At 54.8% G+C, this 27240-nt stretch overlaps 1 protein-coding gene across 1 annotated transcript in view; it reads left to right on the top strand.

The window, feature by feature from the left end:
- Positions 1 to 27240, top strand: part of RBM19 (RNA binding motif protein 19) — a 58158-nt gene that overhangs the window by 16084 nt on the left and 14834 nt on the right. The window contains exons 21-22 of the mRNA XM_084297632.1: positions 733 to 849; positions 22434 to 22539. Coding sequence (XP_084153758.1) covers positions 733 to 849; positions 22434 to 22539 — 223 coding nt within the window. The remainder of the gene's footprint in view (positions 1 to 732; positions 850 to 22433; positions 22540 to 27240) is intronic.

Here is a 27240-nt window from a genome sequence, read left to right as displayed (position 1 = left end):
AAGGTGACAATCAGCACTCAAAAGCTGTTGTTTAGGCACTTTGGAAACCCTACCAGAAGAGGTCTCTTAAATGTCAAAAATCCTTTGAAAATCTGATACCTAGGGACCAGAATTCAACAGTTCAGGAGCTGCACTTTGTACTTCAGCTCTTCATTGAAGCATCCTCATCCATTCTGGATTTTGCGGTCTGGATAATCACTGAATGAATTTTAATGTAGAAAGTTTTGCTTTAAGCTGCTATTTTTTTGTCTTAGGTAAATTTCTATCTTGTTCAAATGCAACACAACCTGGGCAAAATAAATTAGTTTAATAACCTATTAAAAAGTTTTGTTTACTGTTTTCTAAGCCAGTAAGAAAAAGAATGAAAATTAGCTTACATTAGACTAACTGCTTGCATATGTACAAATAATATTTCCTTCTGATAATTGAATAGACAAGATTTGGTTTCAAAAGAAAAGTTAGGGGCAGGTTCAGGCCTGCTGCCTGATCTTGGTTGTGGTTGCTCTCAACAAACTGGAATCCAATTTTCAGACATGGGATTTAAATTGCTTGCATTCATTGCTCCATGGCATACCCCGTGAAATTTCTATTGTCATCAATAAGATGCCATTGGGGATGCCACGGTGAGCTGGCTGGCTAATTTTTCCTGACTCCTAACGTTAAAGGTGCCCAAATGCCCTGCGTATGCTGCTGCACAGTGGTTCTCACCTGCCCTTTCTGTTGCCTTTACAGGCCTGCTGTGAAATCCTCCCGAAAGAAGCAGACGGTGAAGAAGCAGAAGACTTCCAAGATCTTAGTCCGAAACATCCCCTTCCAGGCCACCGTCAGGGAAATCAGGGAGCTCTTCAGGTAGGAACGCGCTTTGTCGGGCGTTTGGTGTGCTCCGTGTAGGAGCCAGCAGGATCTGAATCCAGGAGATTGCTGCTGGAGTGTAAATATTACAGCTTTTTTTGTGGATTTAAGCAAACCTGGAAGTAGAAATGGTTTAGCACGTTGTATCGCTGCAGAAATTCTGTCTGAGGGACAGAGATGACACATGCCAGCGTTGTGACTACAGCCCCTGGGAGCTGTCAGAGCTGGGTGGCCCTTTGCTGTGCTGCAGACATCCCCAGAGCATGGGCATCACTCCCCATTGACCAAATGCCATCGCCTTGGATTTCTTCCCCTCTTGTCTGAGCGGTGTGTGGCAGCTTTCCTGCTGCTTGGCACACCTGGCTGGGGAGGAGCACCGCGAGCCGCTGCAGACAGCTGCTCTGAGAGGTTTTAGCTCGGGCTGGCTCCCTCCTCCATCTGCCCTGCACACACAATGCCGTAGCTCCTTCCCAGCACGCAGGGAGCGCGTAAATCTTGCTCTGCCTTCGAGTGTTTTGCTTTCTGTACCTGGATACATGCCTGGTGTGCTTGGTGCGGTGCATCCCTGCGTGAGGCTGTGCTGCCTGTCGGAGCCTCTCCAGCAAGGAATCCTTTGCCAGCCTACAGACCTGCCGTAACAGCAAAGAGGGATTTTAGGATCCCAGCCTGCATTCCTCTGCACGCTGGCTGATCTCCGGTTTCTTTGTACCCTCAGCCTTTTGTGCAGTCACTCGTTAAGCCGTGGAACACATCTCAGGAAGGAGGTGCAGCCGTGTAGAGTTCAGCTTACGGTGTCTTTGCTGCTCCCAGGATGAGAATCTCTGGCTGGTTGCCCCAGGCCATGGTCCCAGCTCTGCTCTTCCTAAAGGAATTTGGGGGAATCAGTGTCCAGCTCCATCCGTCCCCTTTTCCATCAGCAAAAGCAAGAGGGGTGCCATCCATCCTCAGGGAATGGTGAGCTCCTGGGTTAGGAGGAGGCTGTCCTGCTGAGTGTTGAAGCAGAAGGCAGGGCTGCAGTGTCCCTTTCCAAAGGGACTGAGCTGAGGAATCGCTTTAACCCTTTGAAACCTCTCAGGCCATGCTCTGAGAACTGCCTAGCAAGGAGCTGTGGGGCAGGGATTTGTTGGAGCAGAGGGAGCAGTGCAGTTCCCTGCGTGCAGTGAATTCCAGCTGCTTTGGTAGCGTGTGATGATTTTCTCCTGGCTCACCCGCAGGTAAGGACGGGCTTTCTGTGCTGCTGGCAGCCTGAATGCTGCAGGACAGAGGAAGGGCGTGAGGTGGTGAGGAAAACCGTGTGTTGAGACACCGTTTTGGAGCAGGGTCCTCGATTCTAACTGCTTGCAGACCATGACTCAGCTGTCGGACACACAGTGAGGAAAGGCACAGTGTAAGGAGCCCTGTGGAAGAGCAAAGGGTTTTCCTGCTGGTGCAGCCTGGGTGCTGCTGCTTCCCCACTTCCCTGAGAGCCTTTTTGAAACAGGGCAAAACCCCCTGGACTTCCAAGTTCGTGTGCTGAGCTCTGGTGGCACACGGGGCTCTGCTGATCCAAAACTTAACGCAACGTGGTCGTGGACATGTCCAGAGCAAACAAAATCCTGGGGATCTGTGCCTGTTAGGGCCCTGGGTGGAGTTCAAGGACCTGGGAGGCTTATGTATATCAGGAGAATAGATGAGCCCAGTAGAGAATGAGGGGTTTTTGGTACGTTTTTTTATTTCTTCCTGTCTTGCCTGGCACCTGAGTGCTGGGGAGCGGAGGGGCAGCGGAGCGCTCTGATTAATATTGCAAGGAACACGCAGCTTCTGGCTCCGGGCGCTGCTGACAGCATCCTCAGAGCAAGGCATGAACATCCGTTCCATTTACCTAGGATATTCGGAGATGTTTTTTTTATCCTCAAGACAAAAGCCAGCAGCTTGGGGGGGTGGGGGACCCACAATCCTCCCTGCACCCCTGCCATCCTTCCTTCCCTTCAGAGAGGCTAAAACCAGGCATGACAGAGCACTACCCAACACTTCATCCTCCTAGATTGCTTTCTGTGCTCTTAAACCAGCTGCCTTTGCTCTTGGAGCTTTGAGCTCTCCCTCCATTTAGGAACCTGTCCGGTTTGTGTTTCCTTACTTTATTCATTTGCAATTGGGACCGGTCGCTTGGCAGCGGAGGCGGCACGGACGGCAGGGCTGCAGGGGGCACTCTTAGCCTGCCCAGGAGAGGCTGCTGGGGACAGCCAGCCTGGGGGACAGCCTGGGGACAGCCAGGGACCCCGCCGGGCACCGCCACGCCAGGCAGCAGCACCCGGCCCGTGGAGGTGGGAGGCTTTGCAGGACGAGCTTCTCTATTGTTTCACGCTCTCAAAAGCCCTGCAGCTGATGTCTCTCAGCTTGCTTCCTTCTGCACTTGCTTTTTTTTTTTTTTTTTCCCTTTTCTCAGCTGCTTTGGCAGGAGGCAGTGCATGTGTTTATACCCCCAAACAAATATTTGCGTGTTTGGAGCTTTGTCAAGGAGCCGTCTTGGTTTTTAACTCCGGCTGCAGTAGGTGTTAATGACAGTGAAACAGCGAAACGCGGGAGTTGGGTGCTTGGAATAGCAGCTTTGGAGGGCTTCCTGCACACACTGCTCGGTGCTGGCAGTTCAGGAAATCCTTCCCTGGTTGTCTTTATGCGTTTTAACATCTCGGTGCATGGATCCATGGCTTGGATGCTCACGCTTGCCCTGCCCCATTGCTCGTGTTCGGACGGCAGTGGAGTGGCAAGGTGGGTCCCTGGCAGCGTGGAGAGGTCTGCGAGCGCCTGCAAAATCCAGCCTGATTCCTCCCCAAGCTGAGGACGTGCAGGAGACTCGATGAAAACGAGTTTAATTCTGGAGTTTGGGGCTGTCGAGTCCTAATCCTTGGGATGAAGGAAGGAGCTGAAGTCAGGAGCACTCGGGTTAGCAGCCCTAGAGGCTGGAGTCCTTCCTCTGCAAAGTCAGGGTTGCAGGGTGGGCGTGTGCCCACCTCCCACCCCGAGACAATGGCTTTGGGGCACTCAGTGTCCCTCTGTCCCCTCGTGCTGGAGGTGCTGGCCTCTGCCGTGCTGCTGGGAGAGGTTTTTTGAGGCCTGATGGGTGTTATTTTCTTCAGAGGGAGAAATGCTTTTCAATTATAGGGCCAGCTTTTGGGCTAGGTGTGAAGATTCAGCTTTTGTGGGTGTTTTTGTTTTTTTTTTTTTTTTCGCCAGTTTTGTTCTCTATTAGATTCTACTCTTATCTTCACTACCTGCAGAAATAACAAAAGACAAATGGTCCTTCGTCCTTTCCAAAGAGCCGTGGTTAGGGGAGGAGAGACAAAGGGATTGATATCCCATGAAGGCTGCTAATTTTTGCTACCAAATTGGGGGGCTTTTATGGCACGACTTTTTTCAAAAGGAACTCTCGATGTGGCAAGCTGAATTGGAGATCTGTGAAAGGCCACATTTTCACAGATTGGAGCTCTGGCAATTTCTGAAAATGAGGCTCCTTTAAAATCTCTCACATTAGATCCAACCTTCATTTGAAGTCCCAATTAACCGTTTGTTTCATGGCATCCTCTTCCATCCTCCTTCCTGCACCAACTTTCATGAATATTACAAACAAGGCTGGTTTGCAACTTCATGTAATGCTTCAAGGACACGTTTTATTTTTGCCAAAAGGGAAATGGTGAGGTTTTGAAGAAATCTTAAAGATTTCCACCCAGTCTAATGCGATGTGAGACACAAATACTGTAGGGAGTCTGTCTAGAGTTTGGTGCCTGATGCTCGTACCACCACAGGAGCAGTTGTTGGCGTTGCATCTCCAGTTGTGTGCGTTGAGGATGGTGTTTTCCCTTTGCCTCCTTTGCAAAACATACCTTGAAAGTCTGTAGTCGGGTTTTTTTCGGTATAAATTCTCCTAAAATTGCAAGGACCTTTGCTTCCAGCCCTCCTCTGCCAATTAGTCCTAGCCACCCTCACCAGCGCGAGATGGGGTGTCAGAGCAGTGCCCCTAGAAGATGTTTTATCGTCTGCCTGGCCACCTCTTGTCTTTCACGTGTAGGAAACGAACCCAAACGCGTTGTGAGAAGCTATTAAGTCTTAGAAATTATCCCCAGCTGTTAGGAGTGGACTTGAGTTGCACGAAGAAGCAACTGAGAGGTATCTCAGATCACGGGGGGGCTGTGGGGCACGTTTGTCCCCGTTGTGACTTCCCTGTGAAGAAGGAGGAAGAGCTGGAAGACCTTTGGGGTCTCTTTCAGTTTTAACTACTTTGCTGGCTATTTTCTTTGCCTTGACAAAGCCACGGCGTTATTGCATCCGGCAAAACAAGTGCCTGGGACTGATCAGGAGAAAACTGCTCCATTCCCTCTGATAGAGGGCAAAAGTGAGAACAGGCAGCGGGACGAGGCTTTGGAGTCACAGCTCCCCTAGAAGAAGAAAAAATCTCTGAAGAAAGATGCGGCGGATAAACTGGCAGATATTTTTTTTTAAAGGCAGTCTTTATGAAGTTAATTTTATAAGATGATGCCTTTCACTTCTTCTGACCTATTATAATAAAGTGTAGTTATCAGAATGGGCTTTTCATTTCCCATTATAAAGGACACGGTGGTATAATGAATCCGTCTGCCAGACATGCTTGCTGTTCACACCTTTCTCCCAGTAATGGAGTCTACATGACTGGAGACAATTTCTCCTTCCTGGGCTAACGTTGCCTTGTTGAAGCTGTGGAAATCTTTGCTACTGAAAGGCAGAAGAGTGGAAAAAAGAAACACCCTTCATAAACATGTGAGTTCGTTAAGCAAGTGCTGGGCAGTTTTAATTAGAAAATGCACTGCAAACACCCCTAGGATGCACAGTGCTGAAAACATTTGCCGAACAGTCTGTCAGATCGTTCTCCAAGTGAAGGTTTTGCTTTTAAAACCCTAGCTGTGTGTTAGAAATACCTCAAAATCCATTGCTCCTTCCTCTTGGCTGCTTAAATTTTTCTTTCCGGGCTGTGCCCACTCCTGTGAGCGTGGGGGATGCTGCAGAAAGCACAGTGAGCATCAAATCGTGGTGTAGGAGTCTCTCTGGGTCGGGCAGGGGCTGCTCAGGGGGGATAGAGCTGGTTGTGGGGTGAAGCCCAGGAGCTGCAGAGCCCCTGCTGGAGGTCTGGTCTGGAAGGAGGTAGCTCGGCGATGCCCAGGAACCCCAGGTGCAACACTTTTCCTCTTCTTTCTGCCACCCTTCCACATTGACAGGCCAAATCGCCTGCTCAGCTCCTCGCTGGCTGCTGAGAACATGTCCCCAGCGTGTCCTGCACCCTCCTGGGGACAGCTGGTTAAAGCACAGCGTGGGTCCCTCTTTGCTGTGCCGAACCTGGAAGCTCCCCCAGCACCCTGAGCTGACGTAAGGGGGGTGCGTGCACAAACTGCAATGCACAGGACTCTAAAACTTCCAGTTTATTGTGGTTTTAGCCCTTTAAAGCTGAAACAAAATTAAATCAGTGTGGATAAGATGATGGGATTGTTATCTGAGGGGCAGAGGAAGGCAGAGGGAGGCTAGCTGTGCAGGCGCTGGGCACGCTAGACTGCAGTGCTGGGGCAGGACGTGGAGCAGATCATCTTTGAGAAGGGCTGCTGGAAGCCGCTGCTGGGTTCGTGCCCTGTTCCTCTGGGTTACATCCACCAGCAGATGAAGCTGCGTTTCTGAATCACTTCATCATGACCATCCAACCGCCAGGCTGCAGCTAGACCCGGCTGAAGGCCTTGTGTTTCGGAGGAGGAGAGGGGGCTGGCTGTTTGGGTGATGAGCAAAATGCCTCTTGTCCTACCCCTGTGTGGTTACTGGTGTAAAGCCAGCGGTTTCTGCTCCCCCATCAGCAAACCCAGAGATGTTCCCCATGGGATATGCAGCCTTTTTCCCCAGGAGGATGCTTCTGCCCGGGGAGGAGCCTCCTGCTCTCCTCCACAGCCTGATGGGCCAGCCAAATCCCTCGTTGCTCGGTGCGGGCAGATTAACAAGCCCCCATGCTAGAGCAGTCAACAAAAGCAGGGAGGAGAGGCTCATCCTGTGGGCGAGGAGCCTTGCTCAATTTTTTTTTGTTCATTATCCAGGCCAGCCCCGATCCCTCACTTCCCTACCTCCATGGATTGGGGTTTAGCTGCCTCGGAGAAACGAACGCTAAGAGGGAGCAAGGCGTTAAAACAAGTGCTGGGATGTACCCGCAGCAGGGCAGGGCTGTGCCGGAGGATATTTGTGCTCAGCAGAGCTCTGGCTGCTCCGTGGTGTGTGCAGCCATCGGGTTGAACCCAGCCAGCAGCACCCTGCACCCTAAGCAAAGTCTGAGCTCCTGCTCCAGCTCTTGACTTGTCTGAGGCTGCAGGCGGCTCCTGGGAAGCATTGCTGGTGGTAGCTGCACTGCTTTGTATGAATGTGGGGTTTCAGCTCTGGAATTAGGATGTGGGGGCTGTGAACGGGCTGCTGAGCATCTCGGGCTGCAGAAAGCTGCTCTGGGATTGATGCCTTCAGCCCCAGAGCTCATGTTGCAGCTTGGCCCCGCTTGCCCACTTGAAGTCTGCAAGCGTGCTTTGAAGGCACTTGCAAAAATGATGTCTTTGCTGGGTGCGTTTCCCTTGGGGCTCTTCTTCTTCCAAAAAGGGTGGCCCCAAAAGTCTGCATCCAGCCCTTATGGGTGTTGTCCCACATAATCCACGCTCTGAGGGTGTTTGGGGTGTGGGTGCCCTTGTCCCCCCTGGCTGCGTGCCCTTGGTTTGCTCCACCAGGCATGGATATCTTGGGTTTATTTCTCTTCCTATCCTGAAAAGCAGAAGTTAAACTTTCTGGGGGAAGATGGGGGCCCTTCTTCGAGCCTCTTCCTACATGTGGGAAGCCCAAGCGCAGCGATGTCGAGCAGAGCCCAGGCGTGGAGCTGGCCGCTTTCATTTGGCTCCGCAAAACGAGCTGTGGGGCGGGGGGGAAGAGCGAAATGGGTTTTCGGTGCTGTTTTCCAGTTTGAATCATAAAGGTGTTTAACATAGATAAGGAAATGTTTAACTCTGTGTTATCTTGACAGGGCTGCTTTAAAAGGTGGATCTTCCCAAGAGCAGAAGGAAGATTTTTTTTCAGTACATCTCTTTCCCTGTCTTGAATATTCATTGCAATATTTGATTTTTTCCCCTCTTCTGCACTCCGCGTGTCCCCTACCCACAGGTCTCCTTTTTGCTCACCTGAAACCTCTGCCCAGGAGCTCTCAGCTGCCTGCTTTTGCTCAGGCCACCCATCCAACACAAATTTGGGGACCTTTTAGGCTTCTTCCTTCCGCAGGAGCCTCTTGCCCAGGCACCGAGCCTCCCAGGGGTGCTCAGTGAGTTTCACACACAGGCTCCACTGCTCCTCGGTGGGGAAGGGCCTGGGGAGGTGAGGAGAGGTGGGGAAGGAGCTGTTGCTGAGGTGTCTTAGTCTGATGTGACTCTGGGATTCTGCTTCGGGGTCTTTGCCAGCTTTCTGTGCCGAGTGGGGCTGGCACACATGTGCGCTTTTGCTCCTCGATGGGAAAGGAGCAACAAATCCTGTAGAAAGGCTGGCTGCTGGCTGCTGTAGTACGAGTGCTAGGAAGTCTCCTTTTGTCTGAAATGCTCTGAACACTGTGTGTGTGTCTATATATAAGGCAGGGAAAACGTGTGGGGTTTTTGTCTTGGGGTTTTTTGTCTCAGGCTGTAGCCTGATCTCGTTCTCCTCGTGCATTGCCCCGTGGCCGGTCAGGCTGGGATCTCTCAGGCCCTGCCCTGTTGGAATGAGCTGGACTAACTCTGAATCGTGCCCTAGCTTTTCACCCAAGGAGCCCTCCAGCTGATGATTTTCTTCGTCTTTAAAATCCTTCCCCACCTTCCTTAGGCAGGCGTTGCCGTTGCCCTGCCCACCTCCCCGTCTCTCCCCGGTGCCTGTGTGTGGGTATTCTCAGCCTGGCTTCCCGCGAAGGTCCTGAATGAGCCTCTAATGAATCACAGTTTGCTGCTCAGGGTGACACCGTGTCCTTTATTTGCATCTCTATTTGCATTATCTTCTTTTTTTTTTTTTTTAACGTCAAGCCCGCCGCCGCATTTCTACCTCCTCCAATTTAGCGGGGTTTAAGCCTTTGGGACGTGGCTGTAATCGCTCTCCTGCCTTGCCTGGGCAGACCCCAAAGGTTTCCCGTGCCCTGGCGTTTGCACCGCCTTGGCTTCTGCTGCTCGTGGCGCCGAGAGCATTTCTCTCTGCCTCTTGCTTTCCCCAAAGAAGCCAAGCGAAGGCACAGCACGCTGACCATCTGTCTTCTTCCCTCCTCCCCCAGCTGCAGCTGAGCCAGCTGACCACTCCAGGCATCTGGCAGGGAAGAGGAGAGAGCTTAAATGTGAGGAGCCGGTACTGGGAGGCGTAGGAAGCTCCTGGGGTTTGTCTTTGCAGGGATGTGGTGCTGTGGGACTGACCCTTAGTGGGGACTGAGCCTTTTTTTAGGCAGCAGGAGTGCTCGGGAGGAGCCCCCGCATGGAGCGCTTTGCCAGACCAAGGTTTTGTTGGCACCCTGGGAAGGGGAAGGTGAGCTCCTGGCTTCTCAGGGAAGGTGGTGGGGACGTGTTGGACTGTTCCCCTCACAGTTGGCCTCTTGGCAACCTGCTGGAGGAGGTTTGGAGGACAGCCCTGATCCCTTCCAGCCCCCCAGCCCTTTTTGACACCTTCCCATGGAGCCATGCTCTTCGACATTTCAGGTCCTGCCTCTCTGTGAGCGCTGACCTCAGCCCCTCCAGCACTGATGCCAAAACCTACCCCATAAATTCAGCACCTGGCTGGGCTGCTCACCCCCCTCTTCGCCTCTCTCCACCCCAGCTCTGCCTCTTCCCCTCCTTCAAGCCCGTTCTCCAGGCGCCGTGCGAGCGGCTGAAGGGTTAAAGGAGTTCAGGGGCGAGGGGGGGGGGGTGGAGGCGAGGTATTTCAGATGCTCATTACTCACTGCCAGCTTCCCCCAAAATCATATTAATTTCACGCTGTCACGCAGGACTGCGCTGTCTCTCTCGTCAGCATCCAGGAGGGCGGCGGGGGGGCAGCGCCCGGCTCCCCCGCGCTGCGCGGCTGCGATTTGGGAGCTCAGCAGCCAGGCTCCCTCCTCGCCACCCCAGCAGGACCGGGCTCCGGCCACCCACCCGCCGTGCACCCGGGGACCTCGGGGTGCTTCTCCAGCCGCTGGATCATTTTCCACCCCGCTGCTTGTGCAAAAACCCCATGAAATGAGGGCCGCGGGAGCGAGGGGAGGGAGCTGCCGCCCTGCCCTACCTGCGGGCTGAGGGTTGTGCTGCTGAGAAGTTGCTCTTTAACCACTTGCCTCCTTTTTTTTCCCTATTTTTTTAAATTTAACACAAGCAAATGCAGCCTGACTCTCCTGCCAGGACCACATCCATCGCCTCCTCTCTTGTTCCCCCCCCCTCTTTCTGCAGCACATTCGGCTGTTTGCTCGCTGCGGCTGCTGGCGCCGTCACCTCTGCGGGGACTTCTTGCTGTCACACGAGGTAGGGCCGGGGCTCTGACAGCTCCCTCGCAGGCTCCACGCTCCCCAGGCCCTCGTGGCTGGCAGCTCTCCCCCCGCCAGCCTCTCTAGCTGCAGGATTTCTGCACCACCCCCAGCAATTTGTGGTGGTGCCATCCCTAGGAGGTGTCTCAGCTTTTGGCCGGCTGTGCTCTTGCTGTATTTTTGGAGGGTTCAGGCCGTAAGGGCCACCTCCTTCCCTTCTCTCTCACCGTGTCTCCTACGGCTGCGCTTTTTACAGCGCTTGGTGGGATGCAGCCCCATCCGAGGAGCAGCACAGCTGAGGTTTCCCTGTGTTTGCAGGGAAGGAAACGCATTGAGGGGAACGGCTCTGCCTCCCTCGGGAGGGGAGCTACCTGCGGGTGCGGGAGGAAGGATCCCATGAGCCCGCAGAGCCCGCTCTCACAAGCTGTTTTCCTAAGGAAACAGTTTTCCTGAGGAATCAGGGCTCTCCATCTGCCCACATAAATCTTTAACCCCCCAGGTTGAAAGCTGAGAAGAGGGCTCGGGGTTGCTGGCTTCCTCCAAGCAACACCAAGCTCAGCAGCTGGCTGGGAGATGGGCTGCAGGCGCCTGGTGCCGGTGCCATGCGTTATCAGAGCCCTCTAACATTTATTAAACATCGCAGAGATGATGAGCCCAAAGAATTTCATTCTTTTAATCACCACTGAGCATCCAGCTTGTGCTTTAGTGGCTCAGATTCCTTTTTGAGGTCCCATCTTCTGACATCTGAACCGAAGCAGGCTCTTTCTGCGCTGGTCCCGGCGCTGTCTCAGCGGTGCAGCGTATTCCTCACCTTCCCGTTCACCTCAGGAGCAGCAAATACTCGCAGGAAAGCTCTCCAAACCCCCGTGTGCGAGGCTAAAGCAGCGTGTGCAACAGCCAGCTGTCATCAGACGCAGGGTACGTGGTGTGGGGACGCTTCTCAGCATCCTCTTCTCCTCTTCCCCGTATCGGGGAGCTTCCACTCGATGCGGCTGCGTGGGGGCCGTTCTCTCTCCTGCCCTGCTCCTCCTTGCAGGTCCCGGGGTTTGCAGGGCCGTGTGCTCAGTCCTCCCGCAGACATCAGGCATCTGTCAGGGAAATGGCTTTCTCCAGCGCTCGGCTGGAAGATGCCAGCCCCTTTCCATCTCGCTGCCTGCCGGCAATTTGCAGCGAGAGCTGCGCCTTGCTTCTTCTCTGGGGGATACGGGAGGGATGTTTACCACTTGCGGCTTGCGTGCGTAGAGGATGCCATCAGGAACACCACCAGAGTGTTTTGTTTAAGCAAAACATTTAAGGTTACGTTTTTCAAATGGTTTTCTCTCTTCTCGAGGAAGGGAGGTCTGTGACCGAGCTGTTGGCATCCTCTGCCTGGCAGCAGAAAGAAGCCCTCAGCGTTCAGTTGCTGTGAGACTGGGGCAAATAGATGGCCAGGGAAGGGGAGACCAAGCTATCCCTCGGAGGGCTTCAGGTTTTGTGTAGCCCAGCTGCCAGAGCTCAGCATCCTCCACGTCCCTTTAGGAAATTCCCGAGGCAGGTTCACCTCTGCTGCTGTTTGGGCACCCACAGGGCGAGACGCTGGGTGAGGAAGGTGCAGGGAGGCATTTCCCTGCCTCTGCCCTCAAAAAGCTGGTCCGAGATCCCCAAAACAAGGCTAGGGGGGTGCGTGGGCTTGTGCCCCTGCTGAGCCCTGTGCCCATGGGTAGGGAAAGCTTTCAGGACCATCCCATGCTCAGGAGATCTCAGGATCCTCGTGGTGTTTGAGTCCCCAGAACAGGAGCGCTCCGCTCGAGCTCCCACGTCCTGTAATGCATTTGCATGCATTTGATCTTCCCTACGCGTTCCTCGGTTCTCCCGGTGAAAATAATTAATCTGGTGATTTCTCGAAGTCATCCTGCAGCTTTGCAGGGCCGGGACTTAAATAAGGATTCTCTTTAAAGCGGAGCCATGTTAAAATAGCTGCCTGCCTATAAATATCTCATCGCTTCTATATTTATTCTCCTTCAGCTCGGTGCAGGAGGCTCTGGAGTCAGAGATGAGATGTTTTTTGGCTGTCGGTGCAGCCATTTCACCGGGGTTCCTACAGCACAGCTTTCTCTGCCGGGTGCCCTTTGGGGGCCACGAGGCTGCGTCTCCCTCCCCTTGTTTACTGCTCTGCCAGTCGCCTGAATTTCCTCTTCCGTCTTCAAAACGAGCTGACTCACGAGAATCCGAGAGGAAAGGAGATTTGTGCCGGGCCCTCCTGCGAGCACTATTTTTAGCGTAACTCCTTTGTGACCGCAGCTGTGCTCTGATCGGAGCTTTCAAAGGAGCCCAGGAGAGATAAATCCCCAAATCTCGGCGCTGTTCGAGCTGCGGGTGGTTCCTTTGAAATCCTGACCTGCTGGTGATCACTGGGGGGGACGTGGGGGCTCCTAAGCCCTGGTGCTGCAAGGTGCTGCCCGCAGGAGGAGCGTGGCTTAGGGCTGGAGCTCGGCAAAACGCTCTGCGAGCGCCGAGGCTCCCACTGAAGTCGGTGGGAGGATTTAGGTTTCCTGGGGTTTGGGATGTAAGGGTCACAACTGTGCTTGTACAGCTCGGTGGGAGCTGGTGGCAGGAGCCGTGGGGTGTCCCGGGGGTCCTGGCACCATCCTGGGAGGTGGAGGGGACAGGAGGCTGACAGGGCTGAAGAGAAGTCCTCTTGGAGTGGTCCTGGTAGACGCAGCCTTCTCTGCACTGAACGTTTTGCCCCAGCAGCAAACAAAAAAGCAGCAGCAGGGGTCAGAAAGCCCCCAGGGAGATGAAATCACAGCGTGTGAGGGTGATGGTCTTCCAAAAACCTTGACTCTCACAGACTTTGGTGCGATTCCAACAGTGGGATCTTATGTGGGGCTCCCTAAAGCTGCTGGCGTTCCCCATCCTGCACCTTTCCCTGTGCCTGCGGTGGCTTGGCAATTTTGAGCGCTGAGACATAGAGCAGCAGCAGATTTCCTTCTGAAACGAAGGTAATGAATCAGAGGAGCCTTGAACGCGTGAAAACGCATGCGGATAAAGCACAGGTGGCTTCCCGGGGAGGTGTGAGCGTGCTCGGTAAGTCCTGGGCACTTTTTCTTTGATCTCACCAACTCTAAGGTAGATGCGTAATGATGGGGAGATTAAAAAAAACTCCCCGGGTGTGTGGTGCACCCCGTGGAACACCCTCCTCCATCTGTGGGGCTGAGACGGAGCAGGGCAGCACGCCGCGGGACGTGGAGCTGCAGAAGAGAAGAGTTCACACTTCCAGGTACAGCCAGGAGGAAGAGGGGGACAAATTTGGGATCGCCACATCCCATTCTCCTGTCGAAAGGTGCACGAGGGCTGGGCACAGCTTTGGAGAGCCAGGACCCGGCCCCTGGTTTTCTGCCTGCCCCTTGTGGAGGTGTTGGCTTCTCCTGCACAGCCCCCGGTGCTCCCTGATGTTTTTTTGGCCCCGTTGCCTGCTTGGATTGCTCTGTAGGATCCAGCCCTGCAGGGCTACATCTCTGCACCAGCCCTGCCGTAGCAACTGGACCTGCCTGCGTCTGCTGGCTGTGGATGGGAAGCTGTTGGAAATAATCTTTGTGAGGACGAGGAGAGGCTGCGAGGCAATGCGACCCCGTTTCCCCGAGCACAGCAAATCCCTACCGACCCGGGAAGGGAGCTGCAAGCCCCTGGGAACGGCAGCCCTGGAGCAAATCCCTTTAAGGAAGCGAATCTGCGGCGCAACGCGAGGATTAGACGGGACAAAACGAGGCAACCAAACCCTCTCCTAGCACCTGTTCAGAAACGCCTGAAGTGAAGGGATATTAAAATTTTAAACCCTGCCGCTGTGCCGGTGATGGGGGATTTAAAAAATAATAATTACCGGCCTTTTTTTTCCCCCTTTTTTTTTTTTTTTTGCTAGGTTTTCAGAATTGGTTTCTTTCTGTTTAGCATGCAGCCTAATTGCGTAATTACACGATAGACTGGAGTAGAATTTAGCGCGTGTAATACCAGTTATAAAGAAGAGCCCTAATTATGTATATCTTCTCAGGTAAATAATACATCAGGGGCATGGAGTGGCCTAATTACCGTTCTGAAAACCTGCCTAATGACTAATTTACTTGGAATTTCAGAAAGCTTTTGATAAGGTCCCTCACAAGCAACTGTTAAGGAAAATAAATCGAGGAGGGGTGAAATGTTTTGCTCCGGTTTGAAGCAAGCAGTTTAGGCGAGGGGGAAACAGCTTCGGGGGGGAGAGGGAAGGGCCCGAGGCTGCCTCCTTTGAGAGGCTTTGAGGGGGGCTGCGAGGGCGGAGAGGCTTCCCTGGGAAATCAGGACCTGAGCAGGAGCCTCGTGCGTAAATCCCCAACTCCTTGGAAGAGCTCCTTGGAATAAGCACATCGGTGTCCTCCTAGTCTCTGGCACGTGGAGTAGTTGTGGGGTTTTTTTGAAGCTCTGGGCCCAAATTTGATGCATATGGAAAGAGCTAAGCTTTGGTTTTGCCCGTGCAGAAGAGGTGAGGAGTGATGGCAATGTGGCACCCGGGGCAGGTTCCCCAGCAGTGAGGCTGAGGGGCACGGGCGGGTGGCTGGGGGGACCTCAGGGGCTCCCCTGGAGCTGGGAGCAGGGTGGCACGGAGCTGAGGGCTACTGGCAACCCAATGAGCACGGGAAGGCACATGGGGACGGCACGGCAGCGAAACCTCCATCGACAGCACGCCCAAACGGGTCCCAAGCAAGAGGAGAGGAAGGCGAGAGACAGCAACCCGCTCGCACCAGCAGTAGGAGAAAAAGGACTTGAAGTGACAGCCAGAAAAGGGAGCCATCAGCCAGCCGGAGACTCGCAGATGGAAAAAGAAGGGGGAGCAAAGTCCCGGGGAAGCTTTCAGAGGAGCCCTGACCCAGCTGGGCGATGGGGATGAAGGAGGAGATCGGCTCAGAGGAAATAGGTGAGGATGGCCCGGCACAGGGTGCAGAGGAGTGAGGAGCCAGGCTGCCGAGGTGTCTGGAAAGGAGGATTTGGAGCATGGCATGGGAACGAGGACATGGGAACACTGTTCCCAGAACGCAACACCCTGACCACTGGCAATCTACCAGGTTTTACTTTTTTATTTATTTATTTTTCAAGTACTTGTTGGCACAGCGTCACTTTATTCTGCCCCATGAAGCCAGGTCCAGTGGGCTGTGTGCCTGCCTCTTCCCAAAATTCAGCTAAAAATAATTTTCAAGTGCCTTCACTGCATCTATCCCAACAATTCACCCCAATCGTTGGATCTTGGGCTCTTCTTCAGGCACATTTCTTGGCATCTCCTTGCTCCCTGGGGAGCTGCGGGGCTTGTGATGCTCTTGGAGGCAGCGAGCTGAACAGTTGCTGTGGCAGGTGTGCTGGAAGCACCCGGAGAAATGGGATGGTGCAGCTCATCCTGGGGGGCTCATCCCACCGCATCCCTCCCTGTCCTGGGCATTGTTGGTTTCCAAAATTCTGGGTCAGTCCCAGCCTGGTTGGTGGGGCACAAGGTGGAAATGTGGCTGGTGGAGATTTTTCTGTGAATCCCATGAGAATAAAGCCTAGGAAAAGGGGAAGGACGAGCTACTCATAGTGTTGGAGTGTCACAAGGATGCAATATTCCCCTATGGCACATCAGAGAGTCTCTGTATGGGATGGGAAGGGGACAGCCACCAGGCTGGACTCCAAATGTCCCATCTCTGTGACCCACGGAGGATGGTGGCACGCCGCTCTTGGTGGCCTGGTGCCCAGCAGCTCACGCTTCTGCGGGGCTCCCAGCCCTTCTGCCGCTTCTGCCATGGGGCTTTTGCTTCATCTCACTCCAAATTCTTGCCTTCGTGTTGCTCCATTTCTATTTTCAATCCCAAAGCTCTCTGTTTCCGTGGAGGGACTGAAGCAGTGCGTGTCTGCGCGAGGTCGGTGAGCAGCAGCCGGGGCTTTGCTGAGCTGGAAGAAGGGAAAGGTTTGGCTTTCACGGGGTCTGCACCAAGCGTGAGCCGTGCCCATGTTGTGCTGCAACCAGGCGGTGTTTGGATGTGTGTGGGAGCTTGGATCTCTCTTAAAATTCACCCACAGCAGCAGCTCTGCCCCTGGACCTGCTGCGTGCACCCGCAGGAGGCGGGGAGCTCTTTGCTTCGTGTCCAGCTGTCCCTAGGAGTGGAGAAGAACAGCACTTAGGTCAGGCAAAACCCTGTTTTGCTGCAGCCAGCAGACCAAGAGGCCTCCAACTACAGATGATGCTCGTGGGCAGCGAGGAGAGGACGGTGAAAAATTAAAAAAAAAAAAAAAAAAAAAAAAAATGCTGATCCATGCAGGAAGGAACGAGGAGCACCCGTGGCTGTCTTCCTCCTGAGCCCTGCGCGGTTTTTGGAGAGGTTTGGAAGGCGCTCTGGGGACCCAGCACACCTCCAGCTGCACCAGGTGGCTGAGGACAGAGCTGCTGCAGGAGAGGAGGGCTGGGTGTGCGGGTCCAGGCTTCAGCCCTGCCACCCCCGTGTCCCCTTCTCTGTCCCCATTTCTGCTCCAGGGTGGTGGCAGTGGCAGCGCCGCGCTCGCTGCAGCGTGCCGGGAGGCTCTGCGCCCTCCTCGCCCTCCTGCGCCTTCATCTGTTCACGTGCAGGGGTTACCGAGGAGACATTATTGATGATGATGATGATAATGGGAGCAGGGGAGATAGGTGGCAGATTAATTCCTGAACTCTCTAACAGGATTTAAGCTAACAAGAGAGGAGGGCTGCTTTTTTTTTTTTTTTTTTCTTCTCTCCCTCTCTCCTTTCCCTTCCTCCTTTCAGATATTTCCTGTGCCGGGGATAACAACACCGAGGAGTGTTAAATTGGCTCTGAATGTCCACCCCTGGCTGTCCACATTCTTGTAACGATTTCATTAGCTTGAATTATCCACGTTATTTTCTTGTAATGGGATTAGCCGGAGTGGAGTCAGCCCAAGTCCTGGAGCGGGAGGCGGGAGGGCCCTTCCGCTGCGTATTTCATTAACTCCCTCCTGCAGGGGGTGGAACTGGCCGCGGCTCAGCCCAGGGGCAAAACCATTTGGCAGGGTCCTGCCTTCCGAAAGGAGGAAGAAAGAAAAAAGGACCATTATTATATCTCTTTTTTTTTTTTTTTTTTCCCCCATAATCAGTAAATCGGCGCGGAAGCAAAGACTGGCAGGGAAGTAATGCGGTGGGGGAGGGAAGGGCCTTTTTGGGGGTGAAAGGAGGAAAAAAAGGAAAGAAAGTGAGGATGACCGTTGCAGAGAGATTGCCTGAATTCTGAGGGGCTGAAGCCTGCTGCTAGAGACGAGGTGGCACGGGCTGGGAAGGGGAGGACTTTGGTCTTGTTTGGCCTCACGTCCCCTGCCTGGAGCTGTTGGTGATGAGCAGAAAGCTCCCAGCTCCCCCCCTCCAGCCTCGTCCCAGGGCTGCAGCAGCCACGAGGAGGGATTTAGGCGGTGGCAGGGCTCTGGGGATGGGAAGTCATCAAAAAGAGAAAGGGAGAGAGGAGGAGATGGTGGCAAGCCAGGAGAAGGCTGGTGGCCTTGCTGGAGGTTTTCATGACCGACTTCCCACTCTGCTCATTGGCGTTGTGTTTTTTTTTCCCTGATTTAGGATCATCCCGTGCAGCGGGACAGCTGTTGGTGTTTGGAGAAATGTAAGGCTGATTTGTTTGCTTTGCAGGAAGCAAACATCCCCCTGCGGGGATGGGCAGCAGCTGGCTCTTCCAGCCACGTGCGTGGATTCCTGGTGCTAAAACTTCACAACCAGCCCTCGATTGGGTGTTCAGGGTGTGCCAAAACCAAGCAGGCTGATGGTGACTTCTGTCCGGGACTTGAAAATAATGGTCAGGGCTCACCAGGACTTGGCCTGTCCAAAGGAGCTTGTGGTTCAAATGCTCCTTTTTAAGGTAGGGAATGGCACGAGGTGAAGAGGCTGAGCAGGAGGGGTCAGCAGGTATCAGCTTGGCTCCATCAGCACGCGTCTGCTTAGTTTTCTCGTGGATTTGGGTCTGGAGGAGCGCGGAGGACAAAGTGGTGCGGGCACAGAGCTGGCAAGCCGCGTGCTTGCTGCGGGGTACTCCGTTTGGCAGCCTGCACATCTTCCAGCTGGGGTTGTGTTCAGGATCTGTGGTTCCTGCGAGGTGAGGCACTGCCGAGCTGTGCAGTGTGTGCGTGAGGAGCTGCTGGGGCTGGATCCAGGCGCAGGGAGGCGAAGAAAATTTGGGGTGAGCTCGTGGCAGGACAGCCGTGGGCATGGAGGGAGCTGCAGCGCGCTCTGCTTAGCAGCAAGAGAACCTCCTACAATGAGCAGGCAAAGGCCTCGCCTCCCAGCCAGCCTGTGCCAGAAGGACAGAATTACAGCCCCAAGGAGCGGTGGGCCTCTGACCCGCGGCCAGCTCGCGGTTTGCATCCTTCTTCTCCTCCCTCTGCTCACCCAGCAGGGCGCAGAAGCTGTGGATGAGCTGCCGAAGTGCCAGGAGAGCGGTGGGTGCCCAGCAGTGCCACGCAGAGGTGCTCGATGCCACCTGGCACCGGCGATGAGGGACGGCAGGGGATGTCCCCGCTGGCATCTTGGGGCTTTTTTCGCCTCGCTCTTGGGTTTGGGGCCAGTGACAGGCGGAGGGAGGCTGCGGCTCTCATTGTTCTGCGGCCGCGGGGGTGGGTGCTCAGCCAGGGCCAACGCAGGCTCGTACCGGTTTCCCTTTCTCCCCCTTTTAAACCTGGATCAGCACGAAACAAAGGTTTTAGCTGAGGAAACAGCTCTGTCTGGGCGTTTGTTCGGGGCTGTCAGCCCTGCCAGCCAGCAGCGTGCAGGCGCGCCAAGCCGAGCGCGAGCCTCAGGGTGGATTTCACCAGCCTGGCTGGCGAGCTGCCTGCCGTGTGCGGGGAGGGCAAAGCCAGGAGAGCCAAACCCTGCAAACCCAGCCTCTTGTGCCTCCGCTCTGCTTCCCACCAGGAGCCCGACCCACGTTTTCCATCGCCCACCCCCCATGGTAGGCAAAACGCGGCGCCTTTGCTTTTGCCGCGGCTCCAGGAGAGCGCACTGATCTCAGAGCAGCCTGGTGTGATGCCACCCGAGGTGTTCTGCCAGAAACCAGGGCCAGGGCTGTGGCTCTGCCCAGGGCAGGACTGAGCAGAGGGGAGGCTGAAGCCTTCTGCAGAGGTGGACTCACTGATTCGGGAAGGGCTTTGCTGCGGCTGAGCCCTGGCACTGCTGCAGGGGCTCTGGAGCTCCCCAGCTTTCACCCAGGCAGGCAAACGGATGCTGAAATCCTCATCCTAACTCCTCTGACATGCAGTAGGGCAGGACATGCTTGAGTGACTGGTTGGAGCTTTCTTTCCGGGCTGGTTGTGGATTAGCCAGGACCCTCCTCTGACCTCCGCAGCTCCAAGGAGTTGGAGCTCAGCTCCTGGTGGAGCATCCGTGTCCCAAGGGGGTCTGTGGCCGCTCAGGTTTCACCCACTCTTACTCTGGCTCCTGGGACTGCCCTATAAAGCCCGGTGCTGGGGAGAGGAGCCTGGCCTGGAGCCGTGCTCTGCGCCAGCAGTGGGGTTTGGTGCCAGCACTGGCTGATCGCTGTCCAGTTCCCCGTGGAGAGAGGAGAGAGATGTGAGCTCCGAGGGGAAACCCGGCTCCTGGGGTGTCTGCTGTGTTTTCACACCAGTCTCTGCATGCTGGTGGGGCTGCAGACATCACAGCTGTGTCCTGGAAGGGGAAGGAGGCAGCGACAAGGGGTCAGAGCTGCTGGGAGCCCACCCTCCTCCATAGCTGTCCCCACCAAAAAAAAGAAAAGCAGCTCGGTGGGATCTCAGCGGTGAGCTGGGTTTTAGCAGCTGGCACACCAGCCTGTGTAAAAGCTGCTCTCCTTCCTGCCCTGCCACCTCACTCAGATGAGCTGCGTCCCTGTCCCTTCCTCCAGCCCCTCTCCTGGGGGTTTTTGGGGCCGTCCCCGAGCTCGAGGGCTGCAGCATCGGTGTCCCCCCGGCACGAGGAGCCTGGCGCTGCGGGGGGTAATCGGGCTCCCCCCCCGCCTCTGCCTCTCTTCCCCCGCACAAATCTGGAGGAAATAATTGGAAAAGAGAGGTGTGAGCCTCTGCCTTGCGCTGGAGAGGAGAACATTAAAGGCCCGGGCTCTCCACTTCATTCACAGCTCCTGGGATGGTAATTGCTGTGTTGTGCTTTCTAATTAGCGCCGCAGTGGGGGGGTGTTTTACTCCTCAGCCCCGGTGGGGTCAGCCCTGTCCCTCTGCTTTCCTTCCCCTGCTGAACATTGTGCTGTGGTCCCCTACAACAGCCCCAACCCTCTTTGGCCCTGCTGTCCCTTCCCCCAGCCCCAAGGAGGTGCTGCTCCGGGCTGGGTCCCCGCCGTCGTCTTCTTGGTGGCCGAGGCTGATGAGTGTCCCCAGGGCTGCCCCACAGGGCCTGGAGCTGCCTTGCTCCCGTCTCCAGGGGCTGTCCATTTTTGGCATTTGCCAAAAATTTGGCATTTTTGGCATTTGCCCATGCCATGTGTCAGGTCTCGGTGTGGTTTCAGAGGGAGACTCTTGGTGCTTTAGTGCTCAGAGCGGGTGCTGCAAGTCCTCGGGCAAACACTGCTCCCCGCAGGCGGTGCCCATAACTCAGGTCACGTTTTCCGTGGTGCCACAGGTTTGGGCATCATCACTCTGATTTCCACCTCTGTTTTAAACCCCTTTGGGCCAGGATCTCTCTCGGCAGCCCTCCCTTTACCCCACCCAGGGCTCTCAGCTCCCGCAGGGACGCGGCAACGAGAGGAGCCATCCGCAGAGCTCCGGTGCCCGGCTCACCCCCGGGAGCATCCTCACCCTGCAGGGACCCGAGCCCCTCTGCTCCCCGAGGCCACGCCGTGTGGGTTTGTTTGTTTGTTTGCCCAGCACCAGCTCGGAGGGGGCAGGAGGGAGGCAGAGCGCTGGAAACGCCGCGGAGGAGGCGTGCGGATTCATTTGGAGGCTTCATAATGGTACATTTACACACCGCCTTGCCGGAGGAAATTGGGTGGATGAATGCCTGGTCATGCCGCCGGTGCAGCGGGTTAACTCCCAGGATTTAGCTTATATCATTTCACGAGAGCATTTACGGCCTTTACTGTGTTTATTCCCAGGTGCTCTTTGGCACCGCTGCATCCCGGGCTCCTTTTGTGCGTGCAGGTTTCCAAATAAACCGGCGCATCTCCTCGGCCCCCGTCCGCGTTAAATATTTATCGCCTGCCGTTTGCGCCTGTGGGGTTGGTAAATGGAGGCGAGGGGAGGAGAAGGGGAAGCCGGAGCTGGGATGTAGGGAAAACAGGGGCTTTGTTGGGAATTTCTTGGGGATGTCGGGGTGGGAGAGCCGAGGTGCAGGAGCTGCGAGCTCTGCCTCGGGGTCTGGCTGCAGGCTTTTGGGGCGAGGACCAGGCTGCTGGGGTGGCTGCATGCTTTGGTTTTTGAGGGATGTGTTTATTCTGCAGGGAAACTATGCTGTGGCAAGGTTTCCAGCTGAATGGGAACCCTCTTTATTTATTCCCCTGTTCCCAACTTTCCATGCTGGTGGCACTCAGACTCCTCTGAAACTCTGCTGGAAATCCAGTCAGAAAAAAGGTACCCAGCAGAGGGATGGGACCTCTGCGAGCACGGTGTGCAGGACAGGCTCTGGGGGCAGAGGAGCTCCTCTGGAAGGAGGAAAAGACCCCACGAGGCCACGCTGGGGCTTGTGGCCATGTCCTGAAGTGCCAATAAATCTGATCCGACCCCTTGTGACACGGAGATGCTCTTCGCCCACCCTGACCAGGGCACGGCACGCAGGCTGGGGCCTCAATTTCTGCAGATCCACAGGGAGGAGAAGGACAGCAGTTAGACTGGAGGAGGTTTTTGCTTTGTGAAGCAGAAAGGACAGCCTGTGAAATCCCAGCGGAGCTTTCAGCTGTCGCTGCGTGCTTTGGTTGTGGAGCTTACAGGGAAGCAGAGCGGCCACTGCCCACAGCTTGCCTTAGTCGGGGCTGGCAAGCCTGAAATGTGTCTGCAACTGGTGCTGCCGTGGTTTGGGATAAAAAGTGGGCTCTCCCCTCGGTCTCAGTGTCTTTGCTTTTCCCTCTCTCCCTCACAGCACCTTCGGAGAGCTGAAGACCGTGCGGCTGCCCAAGAAGATGGCAGGGACAGGCTCCCACCGCGGCTTCGGCTTCGTGGATTTCCTCACCAAGCAGGATGCCAAGGTGAGACCTAGACCTGCCCCCGGCTCCTCCTTCCAGCACCATCCCCGCCTGGTCTCAAGCCAGAAGGGAACCTGGGGGCTCTGTTCCACTGAGGGATTTGATGCAGGCTGTTGGATTCACCAGCAAAGCCACAATGAAGCTAAACCCCCACGGTGGGCACCCACTGAAGGCTTTCTCTTTGCCTGCACTTGGGATCTGGCCAATTTATCACCCTCAGTGAAACCAACAGCCAGGATCACCCTCCAGATGTCTCTGGCAAACAGCTTTTCTTCCGTGGCAGTGGAAAAGACGGGGAAGGGCAGCTGGGGCAGGCGGTTGTGCTGCGCCATGCCTTGCTTGCAGCCCTGCAAGCTGCTGTCTGTGGGAGGAAGGGCTCACAGAAATGGTACCGAGCATCCAGCTACCAAACAGCTCCGATTGCCCCATGTATGTGTGGGTCTTGGCTGTGGGGCTGTCACTCAGAGCTTCTGGGGACAGCTAGCTCGAGGTTATCAGGTGTCGTAGCCCATAAAATGAGTGGTCCCGCACGGTCCTGCTGGAGCTGGGGGAGCCATGGGCAGCACACAGCAAGGATGAGAAACTGTATCGCAGTATAACTCCTTCCAAAGTGCTTCCCAGAACACCTTACAGAAGAACATCCTGAGGACCCAAGCAGTGCTGTTTAGGAAGGAAAAATGAGTTTTCAGCAGTTCTGAAAAGGAGGATCTAGCCGAGGCGAGGGTTTGTTCCTGCCAGCACAGCTGTCCTGCAGGAGGCAGGGGCAGTGTGTAAAAAGCCGGGCAGTGCTTCCAGCCAGCAGGTAAGGCAGCACGTCACAGAAACCCCAAACTGAGCCAGCCATAAAGGGCAGAAGTTTGGTGTCCTTGGTGCAATGACCAAAAGAAGGACTCGGGGTTGGTTTTGGGGTTTGATCCCTGCTGATGATGCCCAGAGGTGTGTGCGGTGTCTGGAAGAGGAACCGTGGGTGCAGGCTGAGGGATGTCACTGCTGAAGAGGAGGTACCACGGGGCTCCAGCGACCTGCAGCCACTCCGAATTTTCAAGACCGTGAGTGGAGACGAAGGAGCGAGGAGGGGGCAGCAAGCATCGCCGTGTTTATGTTTTTAGACAGGATTCATCGATCCGGGATCACAAGGGACTATTAGATCATCTGTTCCAGCCTGACCTCCCCTATAACACAGTGCGCAGAGTTTCTTTGTTAGCCCTGTATTGATCCTAACTCAAACTTCCTTCAGCTCAGCATTCGTCCTCCCCTTCGGGGCTGGCTTGCTCAGCAGCACGTCGTGCAGCGAGCCCCCTTGAAGCGTGGCTCTCCTGCCTGCTCTGCGGTTTTCACACATGCCTCTGCTCCAGCCGAGTCTCTCATCAGGTTTGCTCTCACCTGGGTGAAAAACGCAGCCAGGCAGGGGGGAGAGATTCTGGCAGGGCTCTTGTCTGGGACCCTCCTGCTCCCACCACCCCACCAGAGCTCACAGAGGCAGGGATGCACCGACCCCGGAGACGAGCGTGCGGTGAGGAAGCCACCCTGTGAAGGCTCACTCCGTGAGTTTTTCCTCTTTTCCAGCAAAGCAGCTTTTCTTCCTTCCTTTTTTTTTTTTTTTTTTTTTTTTACCCTCATCTCTTTGAGGGATTTAATTGTCTCACAAGTGGCACATCAAGTACACTCCACTGGCCGTCTGGAAAAGGATGTGCCGTGTATTGATGAATAGGATCCTGAATATCGTAAACACAGACATAATTGGCTTAGAGTTTATTGCTAAGTGAAATGAGAGAGGAGGGGAGTGGGCCCGGAGACCTCTGAGCTGAATAGCTGCGGACTATCAATGACATTTTTTGCTCAGAGTGGTAATTTGGAAATTGCTTATAAGCGTCTTATAAAACATGATGTTTTTATAATAGAATAGTTACGGTGGCTTTGTTGGGCATTTAAAGCCTGTGACCTCCCATGTTTGTCATTTTCTCTGAGCAATTACAGCTGCTGTGGGAGCGCCTGCGGAGGTTTTTCCAAAGCTGGGAGGGAGACGTGGGGCTTCTGCTCCAAAATCCCCGCTGGGGTGCCAGCACGGCACCCATCGGGCTGGGCTTCGTCCCCTTGCCCTCCATGGCTGTGCGTTGAGCAGATCCCAGCACGTGTGCTAAGCCAGGAAAGAGGGAGGAACCCACGTCAGAGTTTCAGAAAGGAGCCAGGACCGTTTTTCTGCAGAGGGAGCTTCAGGGGCTGGAGCCTCCTAATTCCCCATCAGCTGGTACCATCCTGCTACCCCAACCCCTGCACACCCCAAACTCTGTGGGTTTTTATACCTTGTTTTCACCATATTCCCAAAGAGGGATTGCGTACCTGCTGACCAAGCCTTTGGTTCAAAATCTCCAGCACAAGATGACCGCTAGCTGGGAGCACGTGGGATTTGGGGATCGAGAAGGGGAGCTTCAACAGCAGCTGATCTCTGGTTAAGGCCGCATTAAGCACTTGCTGTGCTTCCTGAAGTTCCCCGTGCAGGATTGGTGGGGGATTGTTTTTATTTTTAAACTATTAACTGGAAGCCTGGCTTCCACTTTTCTCCCCTGTCAATATAAAAATACATCTGGTCTCCAAATAGGAATTGCCCTTTTGGGACAGACAGGCAGCCCTTTAAAAAGGCGCACGCGAAAAATCCTTGTGTGCAGCTGGCGCTGCAGAGAGCATCCTCAGTTGGGACTGTTTCTTGTGAGGAAGGGAAATTTATCAATCTCCTAATGTTGTTGACCCTTTGTCCCTCTAATGACTCCAGCCCCGAGGCTCTGAGGCTTGAGTATTTAATAGGGCAAGGGGGAATCTGGAGGCAGAGCAGCACTGTCCTCAAAATTAATACAGCATTTAGGGACGGCGCGCCGTAGCGCTCGGGGGCGGTGGATGCAGCGGTCCAGCCCCTTGATCTCTGACTTTGCAGTGCCCTGGCACAGCAGATGAGCTCCAAAGCAGCATCTGCCTTGTCCCAGGCATCGGAGAGGTTCATCAGTCCTCCCTTCATTTTGAAATTCCCTCTCTGAATCCCACAAACATTTTTCACTCTCCTTTTCCCTTCCTCTCTGCTTTTCCCTGCTCCTTCTGCCTCTCCATCCAATGCCAGGCTCTGGCCGTGCCCAAGCTGAAGCCACCACCGGGTTCATGCCAAGCCTGCTCCGATCCCTTTTCTTTAACCATGCATTGCTGCAGTAATTTGAGGTCTTTTCCCATTTTTATAGCCGGCCGCCAGCCCTCTGTTCCTGTTTTGGCAGCTTGGTCTTCAGACACTCACGTGGAGGATACCAAAAATACCTCAGGCCCCCAGCCCCACTTGCTTTGAAAGCCATTCTGCTCGTCCTTGTTCCCTTTCCTATTTCTCCTGCAGTTAAAATGAATTTTCTCCTGCCCAGTTTTTTATTTGCAATGGCAGCAGTGGCAAATTTCCTCATCTCTGGAAGATCTTCAGCCACGTGGGTGCATGGGGACAGCATTTCTCCCCTTCCTCCCTTTGCCTTCTGAATTATCGGTGCGTTCTTGCTTTGCCCTGGAGAATTCAAATCCAAATACAAATCCCTCGCAGAGCTACGAATATGTAAGTTTTATTTTTCAGCTGCTTTCCAAAGGAAATGACACGTGTAGGTGTTTTTCACCTGCAAGGCGTGGATCCTCTTCTAGTGCCCCAGCTCAGGGTCCCCGTGCTCTCACCCCGCCATCCCACGCTTTGCTTCTTCCTGGGTTCAAAGCCCCTCGTTCCAGGAGCACGTTGGGCTGGGAAGTGTCACCTGGCCGCCAGGAGATGTGCCTCACCCAGCAGGATTTCTATCCACCACGAGCTGATGGCAACGCCAGCCTTCCCTCTTGCTCCACGACCTCTCCTGGTGATCCCACGGGGCTGGCAATCCCGTGGCCGCACCCTGTCCTGCGGCCTCCCTCCTCCTCCTCGTGCTGCAGGTAGTGAGAAATCAAAAACAAAAAGTAGAAATGAACAAACGGGACTGGGCGATTTGAGCTGTGCTTCTTTGCCAGGCTATGGAAACGTCTCTTTGTGCCAACGTAAACAGCCATCGCCGCTCCCTCCTGCCGCCTCCCCCCGGGTGGTTGTTGAAGCCAACACATTGCTCTGCTAATTGGAAACCATTCCAAGTGAAAAGAGGCCTTTAAAACAACAGCAGCGGCAAATAAAAACAGCTGTGGCTGCAAAAAGAGCTGGTGAGGCTGCGGCACACCCCAAAAAACGGGGCCGTGCACGAGTTTGGGGAGGTGGCAGATGTGGAAGGACGTCTTGGTGCATCGGCGAGGGGTCCGGGCGAGGTGGAGCTGGCAGAGCTCTTTTTTTTTTTTTATAATGAACGGGAATTGTGTGAGCAAAGGAGAATCAGAAGGAGGGGAAGATGCAGGCAACGGGAAGCTGGTCCCTGGAAATGCGTTGTGTGGAGATTTGTAATCTGTGGAAGTCGGAAGAGCCTGCTGCAGGATAAAGGCACGGCCCCCAGTGCTCGCCCAGCAGTCGGACTGGGAGGAGGTGTAGTGAGCTGGTGAGAGCTCTGCTTTCATCCCACGGGGAATTTCTGCTGCCTCCATGAAACAGCTGGGCTCTGAAGTCCCCAGAAATGGCTCCGGGGTTCCAAGGAGCTGTCCTGGGCACCCAAAGGCGCTTCCAGGAGGAGTGGAGATGTGATGGGACAGCTGGGGGCAGCTGCGGCCGTCCAGAGCCACCGC

Source organism: Netta rufina (assembly GCF_964035555.1).
Source record: "Netta rufina genome assembly, chromosome: 17".
Taxonomy (NCBI): Eukaryota; Metazoa; Chordata; class Aves; order Anseriformes; family Anatidae; genus Netta; species Netta rufina.
Note: the sequence above shows the minus strand (reverse complement) of the source record. Positions and strands in the feature narration are given on the sequence as shown.